The following is a 23,128-nucleotide window of genomic DNA, read 5'->3' as shown; positions in this document are numbered from 1 at the left end:
CTCCCTTGTCTCAGCCCTCAGCTTATTTGAAGCTTTTATTGATGCAACTGCTGCTTTCTCAGTTATTCCAACTTTAAGGGTCACTGGAGAGTCAACCTCCAGGTCAAGTCTCTGCTCTGTTACTATTCGGTAACAAGCATCTGTGAAAGTCACCTACACAAGAAACCCACCTCTTCACTCTCCTAACAAAAGCAAACAAACCCAAAATACCCCAACCGGTATATCAGCAGCCTCTGTATTGGATTTGAACAGGCAGCACACATACAAAAAGTACTCTTTTTACACGTCTCGACACATCTAATCCCAAAACTGCCACTTGGAACAACTTCACAAAGAGCTAAAATTCTGTTCTTTGAACAACACCATGAGCTATTCCCCAAAACCGTATCCTTGGAGATACTACATGATTGATGCTCAGATCTGGGGATTAGGTACTGAGAAAAGTATACTCAAGTGTTTCTCTCCATCCTCAAAAATGACTTCAATAAAATACTATTAACTAATTTAAAATCTCATTTTTCAAGAATTCTTACACATTCATGACATTAAGTCTCTAACTCCATTTCAGATTTTAAATCATGCTGTACAAAAGACTTATAATGATTTAGGTCCATGAAAGAGACTGACATTTAAAAAACCCCCACATTATCCCGCTAGGATTCAGAAGGATAAGTCAACATTCAGGGCTAGACAACACACGCTCTGCTCTAAGCATGTATCAGCAAGCGCCTTGGGAAGACCTTCAATTTAAACACCATTCTGTTTTATAGCAAATATTTTCTGTATTTCCTTGTTTTGTTTATTTCCAGGGATATTTGTTCCATGCTAACAATGACAAGGGAGACGTTCATAAAGAGTCAGCACCATCACAGGATGTTGAGCACAGCAATGGAAGTCATTCAGACAAGAGATAAGATTTCCCACGTTCACCACTGTCCATAACAAAACTAAAAGCCCAGGCAAAAGGCTGGAGAGGAAGAAGCACCCAATTCTATTCTAAGGCACCAGGCCATGATTTGTGAGACTGAGGATTTCCAGCCTGCAGAAGTCAGTGCTAAAACCACAGGCACTCGCGCAAGCGCGAGGGGTAGAGCTGGTGTCCCTAACAGCCCGCTTGTGCTGACCCCAAACACTTCCAGGCTGGAGTAAGCATGACCACAGCCTGGGGGCTGATGGTGTATTAGATGTAGAGGGTGGCGCTAGCACTTCCCCGGTGAGCTGGGAATACAATGGCTCTGTTTAACCAACTGGACTGTTGGTTACATGACATACATAAGGAATAAAATGACTCTGCGTGCGGCTTTGCAGGCTAGCGAAAGCATCTGAGCTACGCAGCAGAGGGAAGACAACTTCTCCAAGCTAGGTGCTTGAATATAGATGCCTGCAAGGGCCCCATCACCACGTCCAGACTTCCCAGTGCAAACCAGTTCCGCATCTAAAAGCTGTATTTCCACTTCAATATGGACTACACCTAACAAGACCGATGTCTTAAAGCTTGGTACTCATCATCATTCAAATAGCTATATAACTTTTAAACTAGGACTGGCCTGTACGTTTCCAAGAGGGATGTTGCTTCATTTTATCTCTAAACCATCACACGGGCTGTCCCTGTTTCTGAAAGCCGTCTCCCAGGTGTGACTCGCAAGTTAACAGCCAGAATTGCACCGGCTGTTCCAGCTGAGGTCTTGCCATGGGCTTACACAGTAGTATTAAAATTTTCTCACCGCTCCTGAAATTACTTCACCGCATACACTGTGGCACCACACGTGCCGTTCTCATTTTCCAGTTCCTGCTCTTCCCGTAACCAGACCCTTCCTCCTGTGCCTTTGCCAGCTGATGAGCCTCTCACTTCCAGAATCATCTCCTGGTAGAGACAATTGCCCCAGTACTCCCACTGGGCCAGATAAATTTATTTTACCTACAACAAGCGGCCTCTTTAAATGATACATGGAACAGCAACGGGTTTAGGTAATCCCTGTTGGGGATCAATTCCTGCCAAGTTTTGACCGCTATTTATTTTCTCTCATTCCCAAAGATCTAAGTACCAGAGGCGATGATCCACCAAGCAAGAGTGTTAGAAAAGCACAAACATTCCAGCGATTGCGTATATTCCTCTAGGAAAACACTGGAGAAAGTCTGACCAGCGTGACATCTCTAACGCAGACAGAAAATGCAGTTTTCTCCCCCGAGATGCACACCCCTTGGCTCTTCTCAGACAACTGAACAAGGGGCATTTCAGAGCACCCCCTCGCAGTGCTGGATGCCCTAGGGGAAATCGTGCCTCTGTTTCTCTCTGAATTCTAGCAAGAAGCCCAGAGTTTTCAAAGACATTGTTTTTCCCCTTATTTATTCAAGTTAACCGTCTTTTTCCTCTTCACCGCTGTGTCGGATTGGGCGTTTCAGGGATGCTCACCTGCATCTCTGCATTTCCAACGCTACACGCTCCAGAGTGAAAATGACCCAGAATTAATTTTGTGTTCCAAATCTGTGCATCTCTATGTTTGTGATCAGATCCATGCCTTTAGTTTCCTCTCAGCCTTACCCCCCAGGACCATGACACACAGCACGGGACAAGGACGGTGTAATCCTGCCATGCCCTGGCGCTGGCGGGGGCTTCTCCCTTCTGGGCATATCCAGTTCCTGCTTTGGCAGACTTACACATTCTCCCCAGACTCCTGATAAGGCTGAAGTGTTTTCCATCTCTCTGCTTACTCGCAGCACTGTTTAACAAAGTTAAAACATTTGCAAGCAAATAAAAAAGGAGACTTTGAGGCAACTCTGCAGCTATCTATACAGCGCTGCACGAGTTAAAGTCACACATCTAGGAAGGAAAAAAATGCAGCCCTGTAATCAAAACCACTGCTGAGGCTCTTGGAAATTAACAAGGGAAAAGAGAGGGTATGTTCTGCCTTGGCATTTGGAAGCAGTGCACATAACCCTAAAACTAAGCATCTTTCCTGCTCTTCGCAGTACGGGGATGTTGACAAATGCAGGAGAATTCAGAGAAGAACTGGGAGAGCGATCTAAGGGTGAGGGAATACAGAGCATCATCCTAGTCGGCCTGTCAAAGATACTGAACACAGACTTGATCATATTCTAAAATGAGATTTGTAATCTGGGTTGGCCAGTAAGTTTCAAAGTGCTACCACATAAAGAAATTAACCAGTCCTTACTAATCTTTTATTCCGTACACCCTCCACTTGAGCGCAGGTCCTCAGATGATACGTAGGCATCTGACTCCTACCAAAACCAATGGAGTGAAGCATTCAAATGGTTTGATGGTCCATCCCTTAGGGCATCACAGGGCGGAGAATAAACTTAACGCTGATCTTGACAAGACAGGGCTATAAATGCAAAGGCCTGCTTATAGTTTTTAGTGAAGATACACCAGTCTAGCAAAGATTTCCAACACTTTTTAGAATTGCACAACTTTATTTATTTATAAGCATCCCAGAACTGCTGACTATCCAAAGAAATTATTTAAGAAACAAGCTGGGGCTTGCTGGCTGTTTTTTTTTTTTTTTGTTGTTTGGCTTGGTTTTTTTTTTTTTGTGTTGTTTTTTTTTTTTTTTTTTTTTTAATCTTATATTACCCACAGTCAAAAATAACTTTAAAAATCTATGGTGAGACAGAAAAGTGCTAAAACCAGAACTTACTTGCTTATACGCAACAACTGCGAGGTAGATGATTCCTTGAAAAATATAAACCAATTACTTCATCCTGAAGGGAACTGGAAGACACTTCACAAAAGCTGGAGTCCTAATATCATTTTCACCATCACTAAAAGCAGCATAAATCTAGAGAAGCTCAATCAAAGCCAATGGAGCTACATCCAATTTGCACCGGTGCTGCAAAACAAGCTTTAACTCCAGCTAACTTTTTTTGTTCACCGGCACTGGAAAACAAACACGAGGTATTGTGGCTGTCTTGGATGAGACAGTAATTCATGTAGCATTTTTATGTGTATATGCTGCCATATCTCAACCCGAATTTCTTCCAAGAGAATTCATGCTCAGCCATTACAGATAGCTAAGACATTGCCAGAACCTTCCTAAGTTCAATAGTTGAGATGCTAAGTTTATAAATAATTTCCTTTTGTTATGATTTTCAGCTATATGCTGTAAAAGAAAAAGTTAAGGGCTCTATGGCTAAACCTCCATCTAAACATTGACTTGATGAAGGGAATGACTGACTATCCCACCTCGGAGCATTTAACAGAGAGGTACCTTGTGGAAAATTTACTTTTTAAGAAGGAAATTTAAAAAAAAAAAAAAGATTTTACAAGCAGAAGTAATAAAGGCTTACTATAAATGATGCAAACAAAAAGCAGTACGTGTCTGTGCCTCTCAAAGTCTTTTAAAGAGTACATTTGCTCTGAGTAAAGCAGGCAAATAAACTGCCACGCTCTGTGTGTCCTGTTATTTTTACAGCTGCTACCAAATAAAAAAAAAAAAAGTCTTGCATTTACTTGTAAAACTCATGCTTCAGTAAGAAGAGGTGCCAAAAAAAAAATTATTCTCTCCAAGAGACTAACAGTTGCACTTCATAAAGATATCATGAAAGGTTTCAGGGAACCTTCCGAATGCGGAATATCTTCCCACTATGAGGTAAAAGATGGAAAAGTATCTTCCAACAACTACATTTTGTCTCCAGTAACAAGGAAAAACTTGAAATTATTTAAAATGTGCATTTTAGCCATTTTCAAAATGAAAACTATTTCTAACAGAAGTTAACATCTGCTTCTGTATTTATGAAGAACCTGCTCCTCCAAAGAAGCCTTTCTCATTAAGAGACTTTTTTCATGGGCTTAGGAGCCCACAGTTTTCCTACAGGAAAAAAAAAAAAAGGGAGGGGGGGGGGGGTAGTGAAGTAGCTTTTCATTCAGTTATTGATATCTAGCTTCAGAACACACATTTGACAGCTGACTCCCAGACTCAAATTTTGGAAGCCTCTCTGCCGTTATCAAGCGAGCAGCTTGGGATGGTGTAAGGATTCACGGTACAGGTCTTCCCCACAGCATCCCCGTTTAGTTAACAGGGCAACTCAGGGATGGAAGGACCGCTTCTGAAATTCGTGTTCTTAAACATTCCCCACAAATACCAATCAAGTGGCTCCAGAGCGAGACACGACGAAGACTTTTCCAGTTCTTTGATGCTGCTTTGCAGCTTTTTTCCACATGCATCCCATTGTGAAAGGCAGGATATTGAACATTTTGAAACAGTTAATCTTCCTGCATCTGAGACTGGATTTCAGTAATAAACAACTTGCTGTAATTTTTCATCCTCTGGGCCACTATATTTCCAAGAAGCACGGTCAAGATGGCATTTAATAAAAGGATTGCTATATTTATTTGGTTCTTTCTTCCAAAAAAGAAGTCCTACAGAGCAAAGCACCACATCGGACAGTATGGAATACAGCCAGGGTCTTCAGTCCTAAGATACAATTAAAAGGAGTCTGAACACAGAAAGTTTCCTCTCTATTTCCACCCTGAAGATATATTTGTCCTGCATTAAATCTTCGTCAAATCCTTAAGGAAAATTTCTTGGAACAATTTTCTTTCCATTGGAACAACTTATAACTGTAATGGCTGTGAGGTCAATGAAAATGTTTGCAGTCTCTCCTTTCTGGTACTTAAAAATATCCAGCAGTCCATAATGCAAATGAGGATGTGTAAATAAATATATGCGTACATGTTAGCCATTCTTGCTCCCAACTACTTGTTTTCTGCTGCTCTTTTCACTCCACCACAGCTATTTTCACTGGAGATGTTCCAGTGATGTACCGTTAGCTTACTCCCACTGTGGAAATACTCTGGATATTTTTGCAACATAAGAAAACATCACAAAAATCTAATTTATCTCTTGGTGGATATGAAATAAATATACTTTAAAAAAAAAAGGAGCATTTTTTCTTCTTATCTCGAACAGTAGCATTTTGTTGAACTGGAATGACAGCAAATCACCGTAAGTAAACACAGTCCAGCAAGTTATTTGAAGATTCGATTTACGGCGACCTTCTCTGCTATAACAGGCACACTACATCTTCAGCGTAAGCCATCAAGTTATTTTTCCTGTGAGGCATAAATTTGGCTTTTTCCTCCATTTTATGGCTGGAGAAGTAGCTAGTACTGACATCCTGTAGTAAGCCTTAGTGGGTAACTGAATGCAGACTTTGGCATGATGCGGCTCCGTGAAGAGCACAGAAATTTAGCCCAGGATCCAGAACTACAAGTCAACTCCTGGCACGTCCATCCTAAGGTTAAAAACCATTGCCCCCCAGCACTGCTGTGTACCCATTGATGTGAATCTGGCGAAGCACCGTCCAGGACCCTTCCAGGCACACTCAGTAAAACTGCAACTCAAATATGGGTCATCGTGAGGACAACAAACAGCGCAAACAAGACTCAGGCCAATAAACTCAGCTTGGAAAGTCAAGCAGAGAACTCACTCTGTTGGTAAGATGCTTTCAATCTGCTTTAAGAACTTTTTGTGATCTTTTTTTTTTTTTTTCCGTGGAATGCTAAGAAGAATTATGAAGAAGAATTCCCAAACCGACGCATTTTGGTATAAGTCCAGGGAAGCCAACAGAGCTATAGAAATGCAACCCTCTGCTAATCTTTTCATACAGCATCTTTAGTGCCCGTGCAGGGGACCAAAAGAGCCATCCTTTAACACAGATGAAGTTCTAAGAATAAATAAGATAGGACCAGTCCTGCAAACACATTAATGCATACTAAGCAGTATTCTTGAGCCACACAGAGATATTTCTGTAGGAATTGGATGTAATTTAAGATCAGATACAAGGAGAAGGTTTGAAGGCACTCTGAATCTCTGTCGAACCCAGAGGAGACAAAGACCACAGGTCTGTCTTTATAAAACTTCTGCGGGTAAAGCTCTTCCCTGAGGTTAAATCAAAACGAAATTTTCGTTTCCCTTTAAGAAGTTTTAAAACTAAGAGGAAACAGGACGTGTTAACTTGGCCTGAAGGATAACTCTTTCCCTTTCTCCCCATTGACTGTATACAGAGAGAGCAGACTGAGCCTGGACTCCTAAAGCAGACTCTTCACAGGAAGGTCTGAAATCTGGGAAGTGTCAGGTTGTCCCCTCTTTCCCTTCCTCACCTGTAATTTACTGGGTTTTGTCTGGAGGAAAGAAATGTGGGGAACTGAAGGGTGAGACCGGGCAGGGAAACACTCTCGGAAGTCACATTTTTAATATCTTCTGGTTTGCTATTAAACAAGCTAGAAGGCAAGCAGGACAAGGTAGAATAAAAATGTCTCCCACATTCTCCATTTTTAATCACATCCCATTTTGTGTTTCTTCATTTTAAAAACAGAAAAGCTTGAAATGAGATTTTTTCCATGATTTTTTTTTTAAAGAAAGGAATGATCGATTTTCTATAGGCTCCTCATCTCGCAATTTTGTAATTTAAAGCAGTTTCACCAACTGCTCTCTGGAGACATATTTGTAGCCTCCAGGGCATAGGAAGTCCAGTGGAGTAGACGTACACATTCTTCAGGAAAAACAAAACAAACCAAAACAACCTAATGAGCTTTTAAAATCCAAATATACATCAAAACAACCTTTCTACATCTGCCTAAGCAAATATACAGTTTTCCATATAAGCAGCATATTATGTATTATACCAAGAAGCCGACATCTAAGACACCACAAGAGTCACAGTCTGAGGCAACGCTTGCCCATAGACTCTCCGGGCCATCGCGGAGACCAGCAGCCCAACCACGGTTGGGTTCATCATGCTACTGATTTCCAAGCAGCGGGCAGAGATGAGCACAGACTGCCAGCACGGCTGCCTGCCGCTGCCCCTCGCTCCTGCCTTAGGAAGCTGCAGTTAAAAGCACGCATCCCCAGGAGGTTCAAGCGTTTACCAAACAGAAGCTCTAGTGACCTGTGGTCCTTCAAGTCTCTCTCTCACTCTCTGCTTTTGACCCACTAAAATCTACCAAAGACCCTCAACCCCATTTTCACCCGTTTTTTCTCTTCGCACAGATGCTACTATAAAGATTAAAACAGTTTTCCCTTTGGCTATTTTTGTTTGAATTATAACTCATTTCAGCTCTCAAAGGCAATAATCTCTAAATTAAGGGGTTTTGTCAAAATTCCAGAGAGCAATGCTTAGAAAATGATACCGTTTTTTTTTTTTTAGCTATGATAATAAACTCTATAATGAAAATTGAGTATGATAATAACATCTTGTTGAATAGGCAAGACGTCAGATTTACACCATATATTAAATGTGTTGAATGTGATCATAGAGATACTCACATTCAACTGAGACATCAGAGCTCTCAGCAGGAAGTTATTTACAATGAAACAACGCAGCCAATAAAGTTATTTGCTCTCCCTTATAAAAAGAATTCTGAGCATACGTTTTTTTGGTGTGTTTTCACAATTTTCCAAATTGTCAGCATTTACCCATTACTCATCAAATATGGTGATACTACTTAATGTATTTCTTCATCCATTTTGCAGACTGTACCGTCTAACTTCTTGGATTTACCCATCTTGTTATGGAGAATTAGGTGGTCAACCTTCCCCCTGAGGGATGGTAATGAGACTCCGAAGCCAACATAAACACTGTTGTTTTACATCGGAAGGTATGCACCACTGATTTCTCCATAGAAAGGTTATTGTTTGTCATACACTTGCTAGCCCAGATGAATATTGTCCTGTATTTCTCCAAACTCTCTCTCTAGTGTAACTCACCTTTGACTTATAATAAGCCTATTCATTCTCCAAGACCAACCCATTTAAAAACTCAGATTATAGCTTTGATTTTGCCCCTCTTTCCCACTTAAAACATTGTGCATGGACCACTTTAGCTGCCAGCACATTTGAAAATGAAGGAGAAAATTTCTGTTTGATGCACATTTGCTACTGAACGGCTGCTAGTATTCATACAGTGAATGTAATCCCTGTGTATTTCACTCTATTTAAATTCCAGCATAGATCATCAATTAAAATGGATGTGGTTAGAACTTAAGTTTAACAAAAGTATATGTTTTTAATAGTCGGAGGTTCACTAAATGCTTTACAGTCTCGTACTTCATTTTTTGAACCAGGATCAACAATGGAATCAACACAACATGATGGAAAACACTCTTCAAGTGAGAAGGATTTTCCAAACACAACTAAGCTCTGCGATTACTGTCTGCAACTGAAATTGTTTTTCTCTTTGACTGTAAAACAGAGCTACCCTCAAGGAGATGCAAACAAATTGCTTTATTTTCCTAGGCCAAAAAGAACCCAAGTCAGCACTGTATGGATTCTGCTCTCCATTGTTTGTGCTTACAATTGGAACAACATAGAAGACACGGCCAAGTAGAGCAGTAGAGTGACATTTGCTACTGTTAGTTTACAGCAGAAGCCACCATTAGTTTGACAACTGAAACCGAGCAAACAGAAAATGGACAACAGAAGGAAAAAATTCAGAGCAGAATTTGGGGAAAGTTTTGGGGTTTTTTTTGTTGTTGTTGTTTGGGTTTTTTTTTCTGTAAATCAGCCAGCTCTGCTTATTTGGATGGTAGGCACAAGTCTCAGACTTTTGGTAAGGAATTTTAAAGAGAGGAACCCTGGAGTTGGGTCCAGAGGAGCCATAAGCAACACAAGTGAAGGTCTCCAGAGCAGATCTCCCTGTCACTGACTAAGCACAAAGCAAGCCCTCTGCCATCCCCAACAGCTCCAGTTGAAGTGACCCCGATATGGAACACTCAGCAATGACTCACACAGTGAGAGAAAAGCCATCTCAGGAGTCAGGGCACTGCGATGGAGACAAAAACAAAAGGTTAAAGTCAAGGTTTTGAGAGCTCAGCACAATCTCAATGAAAACCAAAATGACACATACCCCAAACGACCAGCACTGCGCAAGAGCGAGCGCCATCGGAAATGTGGTATGTCCCAGGTACAGTGTCTCTGCGCATCTGTAAGACAGCGGTCGGGGCCACACCAGGTATCTCGCACACGCCTCTTCGTGTGCCCTTGTTGCACACACACAGTAGGTGCTCGCCCAAACATGCAATGGCAGTAAAACAGGCAAGCGCAGCAGCAGTCTCAGAAAACCTCTCTCCCAGATGCTCTTTGTACTGGGCAATGGCTTTCACAGCAGAATATGGGCGATCCCATTTTATCTGGGATGCCTAGCCAGCCTGATCTATTTTTCCAAGTGTTGTTTAAATATTTCATGTTCAGCTGCTTCCCAGTAAGTCTGAGCTATGGCAACGAGCAAAGGCCATCTGAACTGAGTGAAGCCTGAATGGGCAATTTAAATATCTGCCGGCAAGGTGTTCCTCCTGCCCCCATATGGACCTGCACTTTACAGAGGGGGAGAGAGAAAAGAAGGGGAGAGGCTGTGAAGGGAAGATGTGTCAGCTCCTGTAGCTTAGCTCCAAGCCTAGTTGGGAGAACAGGCATCCTCCCCAGGGTGCGTGCATGTGTGTTTTTGTTTGTAGCCTGACCTCAGTGAGCATATACAATACTGAGGATAATTACAAAAGTCATATTCCCTTTGGCAGCCTATTTTTATTACATATTTCATATCAGCCACGGGAGGCCCTAAGGCTACTATTTTGTTTGTCTGGAGTCTCTGAGCTAGACGACATGCCCGGGAAAGTCAGTTCATATTTAACCCCATATTCTGCAGATGAAAACCATAATGCAATGCACCTGGGTTTCATTATCGATCAAACCACCAAGGAGGGCACTTACCATAAAGCTCTTGGCTTCCCAGGTTTAAAATTCTCCAAACTGCTTTGATGTCAACATCAAAAACTTCTGGACTACACGAACAACCATTTGCCAGACCTCATCCTTTAATTGTAGCATATCCTACCTCAGTGCACCACTCTCAGTAATTACGCAATGTTCCAAAAGATCATTAATTATGTTGGTTCATTTCGGAGCGAACTGGCTGGGCAGAGGAGACACTGCACAGCAAACCCACAGCAGCACCACGTTTTGCTGCAGGAGGCTTTGCTCCAGCCAGCAGCATCCACATCTGCTGAGATCTCAAGTGTCCCTAACCTCAACGAAATTCAGTAAGAATTAAGATCCTTAGCACCTGAGACAGCAAAGTGACCCAGAAAGTCACGGCCACCCAAATGCGGTATGGAAACTTACAGACACACACGTGGCATTGGTGTTACTCTTAACCTGCAGATACTCACAATGCGTCTCAGCAACGGCAAGCAATCTGTTCCCTTGGCAATCACAGCAAAGGAAATAGAATCAAACTAAGGACTGACCGCAATCAGAACCGCGATGCTTAAAAGTGCTACTTTCAAAGCAATAGTGAGAAAAAAAAAATCTAGGAAAGCTGGGAAAAATGTCTTAGCATCATTGTGGCATACACTGTTTTGTAAAAAAGTAGTGTACCGAAGCAAATTTTTATTTATTCATATGTATGAAAGTCTACCTGTGATGACAATTTCCAGGAAGATTTTTTAAGATGTATATATAAAATGGACAAAAAAACCTTTTTAACTAGGGGAACACTTAGCTTTCTTGCATCTCTTCATAAACATCACGCTAGTGAACAAATTAGTAGAATTAGTACTAGTGAGACTGGAGAGCAGCACTCCTTCCATGGATGTGCCACGTGGCAGAGCTGCTGAAGACCTCATTTTCATGATGATGGTTTGGTATGGAGTTCAAAAGGCCCCATACTATATGCATATTCACAGGCTTCTTCATAGGGTGAATAAATTACTAAGTTCTGACACTCCTCACTTTCAATCTGATCACCAAGTCCGATCACACAGCTCTCTGCAGTAGCGCTCACAGTCTATGTGTGCCTGTTTCAGATGCTGACGCTACCCTGAGAGATGCACAGAGTTAGCAGCTCATGGCACTTCACCACTGAACTACGCGCAAAAGAAGCATTGCTAGTTTATTGAAATGTAAAGAAACTCTTTTGGGACATGTACACAACACAGCTGTTGTGTATGTTTAGTTTTCTGAAACCAAAACAAAATTCAAAATCATATCCTCTCCTAAACTTTCAGCAAAGTTTCACCATGGAGAGCATTTGCCTGCAAGATAACTGGAGATTAAGCAGTACTTTGCTCTAATCAGATAAATTTCTCGTTTTACTGTTATATTATAATATATCAATTGGAGATCTTTCAATTCCATTAAAACTGAAACGGTCAGCAAAACTTCAGAGAGGAAACACAACAGCAACAATAAAAAATGAAATCCCTAAAAAGAAAAGTCAGAAGATAAGATGACAAAACGTCATCCTTGCTTACTCCAGCTGAAAGCTTCGAAATTGTATTCAGCATTTTTTCTCCTGTTGGAAAGCTCTGCCACATGCTCGCTGAGTATCTGGGAACCAGGAATTGCACATGGTCCCCAAGGGCATATTAGTGAAAGTGCTGCTCTTTGTGAAACAGCTACAATCCAACTTACTTGCAATTACTTTTATCTTTTAAGAATGTGCAAAATGATACAGTCTATAAAAATAGTAGGCTCCACCAGCAATATCAGCATTCAAGAGAGTAAAAAGAAATGCTTTTTGAGGCATGTGATCTCTGGTTAGCATCAGAATTAAGTAGGGTGTAAGTATACACGCATTCTCTTCTGCAATACATTTGAATTGTCTTTTTGTTATGAAGTGTAGAGCAATCTTTCACAGCAAAATTTAAAACCTGAAATGGAGGGAGGGCTTCTGTAAAATACTTATAGCTGCTAATTATCAGATGAAGGAGCTGTCAACCTACATTGAAACACGTTCATCCTATTTAAAAGACCTTTTGCTTGCGAAACACTACAAAGTTACTGATTAAGTTCTAAGCCGAGGTTTAAGCCCCACAAAATGTGGCTTATTTGCAGATATAACATGTGAAGATTTGCCTCATCTTTACAGATATTTTACCACCATTAACTAGGACTGTTCCGCCAAGCACTCTTATTCTAAACCTCCTACTCCCTGCTGGTCCCGCAGAAGGAAGGAGCAGGAGCAGCCTCCATCACTACACACAGAATTAGGGTATAATATATTCCCTGAGAAACTTGTACACTTCATTTTCAGCAAAAATTGCAGGAAATAGAGAGTGCTCACCATGATGTCAGAGAAAGACAGATAGTGGAAAAACTGATAATTTCTCTCATGATTTGTTTGTGTCTATTTCTTTAAAAAAAATCAGTTTCGTCAACTAATTTAGTTAATTTTATTTGCAAGTTGAGAGGGAATTAGACTTATAGTTTCAGCTGAATAAAAGGAAAAAAAAACCTTCCCTTTTCCCATGACGCCAATGGCTAAAGTGTTCTTCCAGGCTATGCAGATCCAGGTTCAAATTTTCATCTGCCCCCGATTCACACATGCTGGTTTCCTTAATTTAGCCCTTTGGTTTTATAAAAAAAAAAAAAAAAAAAAAATCTGAAAAGGAGCAAAACTGTTTCTTTCAAGTCAATTTACGGCAATATTTAAGTGTCTAGTAGATAAAGAGATTTGTACAGTCAGGGGATACAAATATTCTCATTTTCCTGTCTGCTTCACACTTGAATCTTCCTAAAACTGGTGACCGGCACACAGCTTCCCACTAGCAAATGTTTCTGTTACGTCTGTATATTGTCTTTCTAAATCCTTTTTACTACACTCTCTGAATTCTAACCGAATATAACACTGCAGGGTCCTGCACGTGGGTCGGGGCAATCCCAAGCACGAATACAGGCTGGGCAGAGAATGGCTGGAGAGCAGCTCTGAGGAGAAGGTCTTGGGGGTGCTGACTGACGAGAAGCTCAACATGAGCCAGCAATGTGCACTCCCAGCCTAGAAGGCCAACCGTACCCTGGGCTGCATCAGAAGTAGTGTGGCCAGCAGGGCGAGGGAGGGGACTCTGACCCTCTCATGAGACCCCACCTGGAGTACTGCGCCCAGCTCTGGGGCCCGCAACATAATAAGGACATGGACCTGTTGGAGCGGATTCAGAGAAGGGCCACAAAGATGATCAGAGTGCTGGAGCACCTCTCCTGTGAGGAGAGGCTGAGAGAGTTGGGGTTGTTCAGCCTGGAGAAGAGAAGACTCTGGGAAGAGCTTATTGTGGCCTTTCAGTATCTGAAGGGGGCCTACAAGAAAGCTGGAGAGGGACTTTTCACAAGGCCATGTAGTGATAGGACGAGGGGTAATGGCTTCAAACTGGAAGAGGGGAGATTTAGATTAGATATTAGGAAGAAATTCTTCATTCTGAGAGTGGTGAGGCACTGGAACAGGTTGCCCAGAGAAGCTGTGGAGGCCCCATCCCTGGAGGTGTTCAAGGCCAGGCTGGATGGGGCTTTGAGCAACCTGGTCTGGTGGGAGGTGTCCCTGCCCATGGCAGGGGGGTTGGAACTAGACAGTCTCTAAGGTCCCTTCCAACCTAAGCCATTCTATGAGTTGATGGACTGTAATGAAAAGGACTGCTGCTAAGATGTCCAAACTGAATTGTCACATGCAAGTGATAACACATGGAAGCACTGAAGAAAACTGCAGCAACATTAATGTAGTTTAACATGCCAACAAATTGTTTAAAAGCCTATCTGAGAGTGAAACAGGTTAACATCACATTCAAACAGCTGGAGCAACATGTGGATTGGGGCCTCATATTCTCATGCTGCCCAAATTTCATCAAATTTGATGAATTTTGCGTACAGTAGGAATTCAAAGTCTTATTTGCCTATTACATTGTCAACAAATCTGCAGAAGTTATTCTCTGTACCTACATGATGGGGCCATTACTACCAGGTACTTTATGCAGTTACATACACGAGTTTACACGAAATTTGCACATATCGTACAAGCTCCCACTGTTTTTTGCATCTGTTCCTCTGTACTCTTATGAAAATAAATACAGAGAACATCTAAAAAAATACAAATCAAACTAAGCCAAGGGCCAGACTGCACACATTCAAAAAGTAAAAATACATCTAATTATGTACAAGGTTGCTATGACCACAGGGAAAAATGCCAATATATTCTAAGCGCTTGGCCCCACTTTTGGCTTGGCCCTCTATTTGGCTCATCTTTATTCATGAGTAAATCTAGTGAAAAAAAAAAATTCAAGAAATATTTTCTGTGATGAAAAGATGCTATTTTTATTGAAGTGCTCTGCAAACATGCTGATCTTCATGAAAAAATCCAGCAGGAGTAATAAAAGGATGAATTTGCTTTCAGTCAAGAATTTATGCTTTGGAAAACTAATTTTGCTCAGGAATTTTGACATCTGACTTCAAATTTTTTTTTTTTTTCCATTTAACTAATTGCACAGCAGATCATTAGCAGTGGTGCATGTTGCCTTATGCCTGACATGTTATGACATGAGATAAATTTTGTGTCAGTTTTTTAATTTCTACACAAAAGGTAGTTTGACCTAGAAAAGAAATTAAGTGTGTATGCTAATAATAAATAGCACCTGATGTTAACTATCCTATTAAACTACCTCTAAAACTGTATATAAATTACTATATTATTCATAACTATTGTCATTATGAAATACTGTCAAAAAACTGTCTAAGAAGATGAAAAAAGGACTTTTATAAGAATAAATATTAGAAGACCAAAATCAAGTTTCTCAGAAACCTGGAGTGAAAATTCCCTAAAGCCACAGCTGAGTTTCTGTTGAGCTGAAGTTTTTTAAATGTTTGCTGTCATTCCAGGTGTGAAAACAGAATCCTAAAGTACTTGAATGTCCTACGAAACAAAACCCACATTGAGGCACCACAGCCTTAGTCAACACTAGCAAGTTTCCTGTCATCTCAAAATATTAATAAATCTTAAATTAAAACATGTTCTGCTGAGGTTAATTCCATGTGCCTGCTGGAAGCACACCTTGCTACCAGGAGCAATGGGGATGCTGCTCTTCCCCTAAGGTTAACCACCACAGGTGTGTGTGATGCTGCTGGTCCATGTCAGAGCGTGGCACACCTCCGAGGGGCAGGACCAGCAGCACACCACAGCACAGGTATGTGTGTGCCTCCGTTTTGGAGATGCTGCCTTGCTCTTGTGCATGTGGACATCACAAAAGAGAGCTCGCAGGGTGGGGGATAGAGCTCTCCTTACCTGGCCTTAAAGGTTAGACCTTGAAAACATATGATTACGTGGAAATTGATTTTTTCTTTCTTAAAGCAGGGCAGCCCTAGCACTCATAGATATAGAAAAAAATTGAAAACACGAACCAGGACAACATAGAGTGCAATGGAGTGATTTGGAAATGCTCATTCACAGTCTGTGCTGGTTTGGGATGGTGAATACTGCTTGGGATTGTGCGGGGGGAGAGCTGTGGAGGGAGGGAGGGCTCGGCATACCCAGAGCCCAAAGGTCAGAAATACCTTAGCAAGGATGAAGAAAGTACAAGTGGGACTTGGCAGCCAGACAGAGTCCTGCTTTCTTTGCATGGTGGCCTACAGCAGCCAGTGGAGCCTGTGAACTCCTCATCCATTACACACAAAGGAGACCCACTTTGCTCAGAAAGATTTTGGGACATGCAGTGACTAGCAGGATAGTCATGTGCGTGCTGTTTTATGCAGGAGTACAGCTTTTTCCTTCAGTAACTCTCCACTCAGCACAACCTTGAGTGCTCTGCTCCCAAACCAGAGAAATGCTGCAGGTTCAACCAAGTACTCTCCTTCCCTGCAAAACCTACACACTGCCTCTCTCCAAAAAGTGAGCAGCTATAGAGCCACTTATAAGCAGGCTCTGCCTCACCTTCACAGGGAGAGGAGAGAGAAGACAAGGGAAGCGGAGAAGGGTGGTCTCCGATCCTCGCAGAGCTCTTCGCAGGGGCTGTAAGGATGCTAACGCTGATGAGAACTGGGTGGTGGTATGACACCCTCCTGGGTGGCTGTGGCTGCTGGAGGGCATGGAGCATCCCCAAGCGTGCAAGCAAGGCACAACACTGCTGCACCGTGTGTCTGCGGCTCTCTTGGTATTTACACCAAATGGAAAACACTCTGGGAAGAAATGGGCAACCTCTGTAACACCCTTCACAAGCATCAGTGTGCCTTATCTTATTATTGGTGTACGTCAGTGGCTCCCTGCCACACGCAGGCACACACACGCAGGCAGAGCACAGCTGCCTCCACAAAGTAACCTCGCACAAGAAGCAGCTTTCATAGATGAAACGCCTCATCTGTGGGGATGGGACTAATCAGCGAAGGGATACGTGTGTGCTCGTGTTATGTGTCTATTTCTCCAAAAGCACATCTATTGTCAACTGTTTTGGACATTTGTCACCATTAAAACAGCTTTAAAATTCTTCTGAAAAACAGATGATGTTTCTCAAATACACAGCTGAAAAACAAAAACTCAGGGTTGGATTCATCTTACTTAATTTGAGAGGTCTCTGCCGAAGTCTCCCCCAGAGCTGGTAGCTGCAGAAGTTACTCATTCTGAGGGTATGATTCATCTACCTAAATGTAAATGTCTTTCGGGTGGCATGAATCCAGCTGATCTCACTGATTATCCTGTGACTGATGCAGCTATAGCTCCAACGCGCTCCTAGACAGCCAGGTCAGAGGAAGCCTCTCTCGCTGCATCAATGACTATCGGCCAGGATACGGCAACCAAAACCACACGCACCCTCTCCAGCGATGCCTTCGCAGCGGGCTACTAAAACCTTTCGTGTGGGCAACAAGCGGGACTTGCCAGGGGAGATGCCGAACGCCAGACCGACGAGTTACCCGTTCCCCGGCGGCTGGGGCGGTAGAAATGCCGGGGTGGGCTAGCAGAGAGCAGAGGGGAGGCGAACAGATGCCACAGCCGCTGTCCCCGCGCCTGACACCAACACGCGTGTGTCGCCCACGCTCGCTCCCCCCTTTCCCCCCCCCTCCCACCCGCGGCCGCGGCGCTCACCTGAAGCAGGTGGTGAGCTCGCCCGTGGGCTTCAGGCAGGGGTAGCGGGTGGTGGCGATTTTGTTCTCGGAGCAAACCTCCCTGCAAGGCGGGGAGTGGGATTATCAACAAAAAAAAAAAGGAGAGAAAAGAAAAAGAAAAAAAAAGAGGGGGGGGGGTGCGCACAGAAAAAAACAGCAGCACGGGGGTCCGCGGCCGGGGGGGGACATGACACCCACCTGTCGCCGTCCTGTGGCTCCTCCCGGTAGGTCCAGGCGTGCCCCAGCGCCAGCAGCAGCAGCAGGCGGAGCGGGGCCAGGCTGCCGGCCGGCCGCCCCATCGGGCCGCCTCTCCCCTGCGCGCCGCGCCGGCTCTGCCCGCCCCGGCCGGCGGCGGGGCTGCGCCGACCCGCCCGCTCCTCCCGCCCCGACGGAGGGCCGCCCCCCGCTGCCGCTGCCGCCGCCGCCGCCGCCGCCAGATGTGCCCCGCGGGGAGGGGCCGCGCCCGCCCAGATGTGCCGGCAAGATGCGGCCCCGCGGCGGGGCGGGGCGGGGCAAGGCGGCCAGATGTGGAGGGGTCGCGGCAGATGTGCGGCGGGGGTAAGGGGACGTCAATCTACCCCCTCCCGGTCCCTCGTCGTCGTTCCCCCCCCCCCCCCCTCCCCCCCTCGGCTGCAGGGGGAAAGGTGCGGGGGGTGCCCGCCCCAGCGTGAGCGGGGCAGAAAGTGATGGTAAGGTCTGAAACCCGTGGGGGTGAGCAGCAGCTCTCGGTGCACCATCACTGATGCTTTCCAGATTCGTCTTTATCTTCAATCTCTTTCCCAAAGCAGCAGAGCAGTTCAAAGCATCTCTGCTGCGACGGTTGTTTATCCTTGTGTACGGCTGCCACTTCCCCGCCATTCATAAAAAGGAGATTAATGACAACAGACTTTGATAAAGTAGTGCATCGGGTCTGGCCCGCTGTACCATATCCTGTTTTCACAGTTAAACTACCTGGGACCAGTGGAGCGAACCAGCAAAGCGACGATGCCTTTGCAAAGTGTTTGGCCAACGTATCAGCTTTGATTGAACTTCCTACAAGCATGAAAGGTTGCAGGGAAATGAGGGCATGCCAATCAGCCTTACTCACACTTTCACCTGTAGTATAAATGACCTCATTTTACAGCCAGAAAAATCAGTGATACGTGAGCAACAGTCTGTGCCTATATATTTCTATTCTATGATTTTTACAGACAGAAATGTCAGGGATGTGCAAGTAACAAACTGTAACTCCTCTATTAAACCAGCACAGAAGTAATAAAGGTGTGTAAGAAGACTCGAGCAACCCTCCCTTCTACTTTTTGCTCTGCCAGAGACAACATTTGAACAAATCATTTCACTGCTCAATGCCTCAGTTTCCCCATCTGTAACAGGAAGACCCTGATAGTGAAATAAATAAATACATGATGCACATCCCCATATACAAATCAGCTCTGATTAAGCTGTTAATCCCTTTGGTATGTTGTCCGGGACCCAGAAGAAGGCTAATGATAGATGGACTCTTACTTGGGAAGCTCTGGGACTTGTCTGAAGTTTTCCCTGTCTCGCGCAGCATCTGCTGTCACCACAGGCTGCTGTACGTGCAGTGAACTGCCAACTTCAAGGTATTTCTCTGCTCTAGGTGCCACTGCACATTTTCTCTGTTCTTGTGCTCCCTTAAGCAAGGGAGTTCTGCATGGCAGATTTTTATATTTTTTTTGGTTTTGCTTTTGCTGTTGAGAGGATGTTTTAGATGTTTATTCTTTGTAATTACTTCTTTTCCTTTATACAAATAATGAGTAAGCAAAGACAGGACTTGCTGTCTTGAAGCCAGTGAAAACTGTGAGTGTTTCTTGCAGGGCTAAGCCCCAGTCTCTCTCACACAGCCGCTCCTGATTTGGAGATAACAGGAACAAAAGCAGGACCTGGGTGCTTGGACCCAAGCGCTCGGGAGACACCTGTCTCCACATCGCGTTCTTTACCCTCCCACCCCAAGTGCAAAGTATCCAGTGACAAGGTCTGGAACGAAGAGAGGTTTGCACTGCTGTAACCCCTGCGATGTCTGTCTATAGATAACAAAGGATTTAATTTACCACATTCCACAAGTGGTTACAGTCCCTCCAAAAAGCTCTGTTTTTTAAAGAAATTTAATCATACCCGAGCACAGAGCCGCAATCCTTTGGATGATTTCTAACTCAGACCCAAGTGTCATGACTGCAGAAGGACTCTGATTTTCAAAGGATCCCTATAGGGGCCTGGCATAAGTATGTTCCCCAAAAGTGTTTTTTTCCTGAACTTTTGCCATTTGCTGCAGATCTGATTCACTACGTGAATTGCTTAACTCAGCTCTCTGCCTTTTCTTTAATGCCTGCCACCCACATAGCACTGTATCAACACACTGTACTATCTTTTTAATTAAAAATACTATAGCAGCTTACGTATGTTTTCATTTAACTCATGCAAACAGCCTTGTTAACTTAAACACGGTAACCTGCAGGTGAAGCTGATCCTGTACTCAACTCTGCCAAAGCAGGCCCCAAAATTTTAGATAGGAAAGAAATTAAGTGTGATCAATAGTAGATAGAAAAGAGAGGTTAAACAACATCCATACATTGCGGTTGGTAACCCTATTACTGCTGAATACATTAAAGTTGAGGGTTTCATCATTTTGCTTCATCAGCTTCATCTCAGCTTTAATGACCGTGCGGCCAGGGCCACCCTGAGAACACGGCTTGCTTCCTGGAAAGTGTGAAGGGTGGCGGTGGTTAAGGAAACACTGAAATGTTCCTGTTGCCTCAGGGAAGGAATGATCTGGGGCTGTTTTCACATATAGTAAATAAGCAGAATGTGATTTCTCGTGCGAGGGATGCTTTTCCTTGTGCAGGGTCATGTTAGTTTTGACTTGCCCAACTCAAGCACGTATGAAGTTGATTAAGCTGCACACTAAATCTTGGAATGCTCTCAAAGAAAAGAACGAGGAATTCAATGCAGTAAAGTGCTTATCAGAAGTTTTATTTATACTGTTTATGTAGGAAGATGCATTGTTTCCTGCATAATTTGTTCGTTCATAATGTTGTTAAATTAATAATACAAATTTGAGTTTCTTTTCTGGATTTTGCTAGCAACTGGAACAGCTCAGAGGCAAACTTTGATTGCCACCTCCAATGAGGACCCTTCAGAAACCCATTTCTGTAGTGAAAAGGCACAACCTCTACACATGGCAGAACAGGGGGAGAGAGCATACAGAAAAATTTAGAAATACACTGAGGTCATTCTCATCCATGAAAAGCTCACAAGATCTTGAGCAGTTATTGTGTTATCCTACTACCAATAGACCTCCATCGGAGCTATTGAATTAGGCCCAGTACAAATGCGCAGAGAGGTTTGCAAGATTAATGGCAATCCTGAACACAGAAGATAATTTTTTCCTACTTACCACCCCCACCTTTAAAAGTACTATGAACATCATGTTGGGGGGTGGGGAGGACCAGCGGTTAAGGGGTTTTTGTCTCTTTAAGATGTTTCACTGGAACCTTCAGAGGTATGCACTGTGATTTTTCTTAATCTGTTTACAACCGACATTTTCATCAGTGCATTTTCCATCTGCTTCAATTAAACAGCAAGTAACCAGTTATTGTAAATAGCCTTAATCCCACTACAGCATTGTGTTTGTATCAAGTGCCTTGGTGGCAACTCCACCAGATCTCCAGCTGCTGGTATTGACATGTTCAGGGAGATCACAGCAAGACTGAAGGTGTAAACAAAGAGAAAACAGAAGTTTTTAGGAACATCTTGGGCCTACTTTTTGGGTTTGAAAGGCCTTATGTTGGTTATTTGTGAATTAGGCTTCCTTCCAGGTGAATGCCCAGACTGAACCTGTCCAGATCCAAAAAATATGCCCTGAATAATTACATCTAGTTACCCAGAGAGAGATGTGGAGTTTCTTCCTAACTTTTCTGTGATTAACAGTTGCCTGGCCTTTAAAAGGCTGCGTGAAGCAAGGAACAAATAGGCAGAGCAAAGGCAAAGAGTGAAAGCAAAAGCTGTCAGAGGTGATCCATGAGTCCACAGGAAGGGGACAGTAAGGAACTGAGAGAAAGGACAGAAAAAAAAAGAAATAGGAAGAAGCAGAGGAAAACCAGGGAAGAGAAAGGAGCTGAAGAAACATCAGGGAACCTTGCAGTAGGGGCTGCGGTCTGCCCAGGTCTAAGCAGGTATTTCAACCTGAAAGAGGATGGTAGAGCAGCCATATGTCAGAGCCGGAAAGAGGTAGGAAGGGATGCTGAGAAGACGGTGGTATGGTCAAAGCAGCACGCAGTTATGTTTGGTGACAAAGAGCAAAGGGTGAGGAGAAGAAGGGCTAAAAAACTAAGGGAAGGGGGTTATGCCTCTTGCTTCTGTTGTGGTTGTGTCTTGAAAAGATGAGAAACAGAATCACGGAATCACAGAATGGTCAGGGTTGGAAGGGACCTCTGGAGATCATCTAGTCTAACCCCCCTGCTGTGAAAAACTGTGAAAGTGAAAATATTTTATTTATTTTTCCTACTAGATACCAGGTGTTATCTTACTTCTGAAGCCCAACATATGAAATACACCACAAAACATGCATTAAATAAAAATACTTTTTATTTTTATAAAGAGGGAAGATACTTCTCATCACAAACACTATTATGGCACTTAATCAATCTAGGAGAAAAAAAAGGCTCTGCTTTCTGTCAAAGGCATTTTTAGTAAAATGTGTTAATGCAGGACCAAGATAGTTGAAATGTGTGATGCACGTGTTTTTAAAAGAGCCATGGAAAAAGGCACCTCGGAAGACATGCAACGGTGACCATCAGGCATTGCCTCCAAAGAGCATCACAGCTACGGAAAGGAATTGCCCCGAACTGTTTCCTCCATTTCACAGATAATTACAGGGCTCATCTTAGATTAGTAGCAAAAATAAACACCTTTGGATAATATCAGCTAAAACAATAGCACTGCTGACCAAGCAGAAAATAGGTAAACGATACTTCTAATCCACCCAAGCAAATCCTGACCAATACATGGGACATGGCATGACACTAACCAGAGCTGACTTATTTTCTCAAGGGTTAGGTTTGAATTCCATTTTGTTATAAGAGATTAGAGCTGAAGAATGTGAGATCTTCCGTGGCATCCCAGCTATCAAACACCGTTGGCCTCCGAGGTGCGTATGTGCTTCTTGTCAGTCCAGGCTCCTTTGACAAGGCTTGGGCCATCGCTCTAAGTGCACGGACAGCAAGATAAACAGATGCCTTCTGCCCAGT

At 43.4% G+C, this 23,128-nt stretch overlaps 1 protein-coding gene across 1 annotated transcript in view; it reads right to left on the bottom strand.

The window, feature by feature from the left end:
- Positions 1–18,163, bottom strand: part of CCBE1 (collagen and calcium binding EGF domains 1) — a gene marked incomplete at both ends in the record, with an annotated part of 99,359 nt that extends 81,196 nt beyond the window's left edge. The window contains 2 exons of the mRNA XM_082497285.1: positions 17,845–17,925; positions 18,063–18,163. Of these exons, the coding sequence (XP_082353411.1) occupies positions 17,845–17,925; positions 18,063–18,163 (182 nt within the window). The remainder of the gene's footprint in view (positions 1–17,844; positions 17,926–18,062) is intronic.
- Between the last annotated feature and the right edge of the window lie 4,965 nt (positions 18,164–23,128).

Source organism: Vanellus vanellus (assembly GCF_965231255.1).
Source record: "Vanellus vanellus genome assembly, chromosome: Z".
NCBI classification, from domain to species: domain Eukaryota; kingdom Metazoa; phylum Chordata; class Aves; order Charadriiformes; family Charadriidae; genus Vanellus; species Vanellus vanellus.
This window is presented reverse-complemented; position numbering and strand designations above follow the sequence as displayed.